Source organism: Urocitellus parryii, chromosome 8, assembly GCF_045843805.1.
Source record: "Urocitellus parryii isolate mUroPar1 chromosome 8, mUroPar1.hap1, whole genome shotgun sequence".
NCBI classification, from domain to species: domain Eukaryota; kingdom Metazoa; phylum Chordata; class Mammalia; order Rodentia; family Sciuridae; genus Urocitellus; species Urocitellus parryii.
In genome coordinates, this window is record NC_135538.1 from 71,591,789 (window position 1) to 71,594,944 (window position 3,156).

At 45.2% G+C, this 3,156-nt stretch overlaps 1 protein-coding gene across 1 annotated transcript; it reads left to right on the forward strand.

Moving 5' to 3' along the window:
* Window positions 1-664: 664 nt before the first annotated feature.
* On the forward strand, window positions 665-2,086 carry Cnr1 (cannabinoid receptor 1). Its single transcript, XM_026411217.2, has 2 exons — window positions 665-750; window positions 826-2,086. Exons 1-2 carry the CDS (start codon window positions 665-667, stop codon window positions 2,084-2,086), a joined length of 1,347 nt encoding a protein of 448 aa, XP_026267002.1.
* Window positions 2,087-3,156: the final 1,070 nt, after the last annotated feature.

Below are 3,156 nucleotides of genomic sequence, written 5' to 3' on the forward strand. Positions count from 1 at the left end.
GTGGAGCAGATCTTCCCACCATGGCCTGGAGCTGCCTCTTGGTTTTAGCATTTCCCTCCTTTCCCTTTTCAGAAACACACAGATTGCAACTCAACACCTGATTCTGCATTTTTTTTTTTTTTTTGCTTTGGTTGTCTTATATATTTATTCCCACCCATCTGACAAGGTAGTGTCCCAGACGCACAATTGTATCATATGTGGGTGAACTCCCTGCCCCATTGGCACGGGGTGCTTTGTATGTGGTCATAGAAGCAGAGTGGTACACACTTCCTGTGGAATGCACACTGTAGCCAGGGAATATTTCATTTACCTTGGCCTGCTTGATCCTGGAGGCCCAGTCAGGACTTGTGCAGTGACTCCAATCCAGACAGTTTAAGTAATAAAAGATGTTTCTGATGTGTGCCACTCCACCCCTAGCTTTGGGGGAGGCTCTCCCCTGAATGACTGGTGCATTGTGTTGACAGAAACTACAAGGACTTGACCTGTATTCAGAGACACAATGACACGTCATGATGGCACGTGTGTGTGTGTGTGTGTGTGATGTTTTTATTTTTCTTCCTGGTTTTCTCACCATTCAGTTTATCTGTTTTCCCTCTTGTTAGGATCCCCTCCTGCGATCTCTTTCCCAGTCACTTTGAGTCTGGCCTAACCGAAGGCTGAGGTTATGAAGTCGATCCTAGATGGCCTTGCAGATACCACCTTCCGCACCATCACCACAGACCTCCTCTACGTGGGCTCGAATGACATCCAGTACGAAGACATCAAAGGCGACATGGCATCCAAATTAGGGTACTTCCCACAGAAATTTCCTTTAACTTCTTTTAGGGGCAGTCCCTTCCAAGAAAAGATGACTGCAGGAGATAACGCCCAGTTAGTCCCAGTAGACCCGGGAAACAACATTACAGAATTCTACAACAAGTCGCTCTCATCCTACAAGGAGAATGAGGAGAATATCCAGTGTGGGGAGAACTTCATGGACATGGAGTGCTTCATGATTCTGAACCCCAGCCAACAGCTGGCCATCGCCGTGCTGTCCCTCACACTGGGCACCTTCACGGTTCTGGAGAACCTGCTGGTGCTCTGTGTCATCCTCCACTCCCGTAGCCTCCGCTGCAGGCCTTCCTATCACTTCATTGGCAGCCTGGCAGTGGCAGACCTTCTGGGGAGTGTCATTTTCGTCTACAGCTTCGTTGACTTCCACGTGTTCCACCGCAAAGATAGCCCCAACGTGTTTCTCTTCAAACTGGGCGGGGTCACAGCCTCCTTCACTGCCTCTGTAGGCAGCCTGTTCCTCACGGCCATCGACAGGTACATATCTATTCACAGGCCCCTGGCCTATAAGAGAATCGTCACCAGGCCCAAAGCCGTGGTGGCCTTTTGCCTGATGTGGACCATCGCGATTGTAATTGCTGTGCTGCCTCTCCTGGGTTGGAACTGCAAGAAACTGCAATCTGTCTGCTCAGATATTTTCCCACTGATTGATGAAACCTACCTGATGTTCTGGATTGGGGTCACCAGCGTGCTGCTGCTGTTCATTGTGTACGCATACATGTATATTCTCTGGAAAGCTCACAGCCACGCAGTCCGCATGATTCAACGTGGAACTCAGAAAAGCATCATCATCCACACGTCAGAGGATGGCAAGGTACAGGTGACCCGGCCGGACCAAGCCCGCATGGACATTAGACTGGCCAAGACCCTGGTCCTGATCCTGGTGGTTTTGATCATCTGCTGGGGCCCTCTGCTCGCGATCATGGTGTACGATGTCTTCGGAAAGATGAACAAGCTCATTAAGACGGTGTTTGCCTTCTGCAGTATGCTCTGCCTGCTGAACTCCACCGTGAACCCCATCATCTATGCTCTGAGGAGCAAGGACCTGAGACATGCTTTCCGGAGCATGTTCCCCTCATGTGAAGGCACTGCGCAGCCTCTGGATAACAGCATGGGGGACTCGGACTGCCTGCACAAGCATGCGAACAACACAGCCAGTGTTCACAGGGCTGCAGAAAGCTGCATCAAGAGCACGGTCAAGATCGCCAAGGTGACCATGTCTGTGTCCACAGACACGTCCGCCGAGGCTCTGTGAGCCTGATGCCTCTCTGGCAACACAGGAAAAGAAATTCATTTTTTTTTTTTTTAAAGCTCAAAACCTAGAAGAGTCTGTCGTCTCATCGGTTATATTTTTTTAAGTTTACCATGCTCAGTGAAAAGGTGATTGTCACCATGCTCATTTATCAGTTCGTTGACATTTCAATAGTTTAGGTACTCAGACTCTGTTCTCCAGGGGTTTACAGTGAAGAAAGCCTGTTGCTCAAGTGACTGAATGGTCCTTCAAAGTCTCAACGAAATAGGAGGGAAACCTTTGGCTACATGATTTTAAGTCTAAAGTACCCATAGAAAAATGCCATCAGATGAGTAATGCCTTTGTAACCACAACTTTCATTATAAATGTGACGTGTATTTGTTCATAGTATCAGAGGTGTCAATTTTTACAACAGTTATAGTACTAAAGTAGAGATATTTTGTAAAATGTATTGTGTCCTGTGAGTTGTGTGTCAGTGTTTCCTATGTGTTGTGTATATTTGTCTAGTTAAGCAAAACCAAAAGGTTGACTTTTATGAGAAAAATGGAACACAGCAGTGGATATATGCCAATGAGACCACTTTTCAAAAGTATTATTGCCCATGATCTAACTTTAGAAACCTTAATATTTCTTGAAATATCTAAATTTGACACTGAGATACCTAAAGGTTTATTTTTCTCTTAAGACAACAAGAAGAATTTGAAGACTGTTCAAAGTATTGAGCAGAATTCATTGACACTTAAAAATTGGTTAGCCCTGCATTTTCCTAAGAGGACACTTATCTTCTGGATTGTAGATGTTCTGTTGGGTAATGGATTATAATCAGAATGGAAGAGAGAAAGCATATTGACTTTTTTTAGGCTGACATCTCTGACTTTCTTTAGTCGTTAGCTAATTACTGAACCTCTTAAGACAGCATGTGTCAATCTTAATGTATATTGTATCACTGTGCAGTTGCTGTTTACTTGAAGAGTATTGCATTCTTCTATTCCAAGTGTAAGTAGATTCTATCCCTGGGTGGTCAAATAATAGTCTTTTTTTTAAAAAAATCAAAGTATTGTCTGGATCAGTAA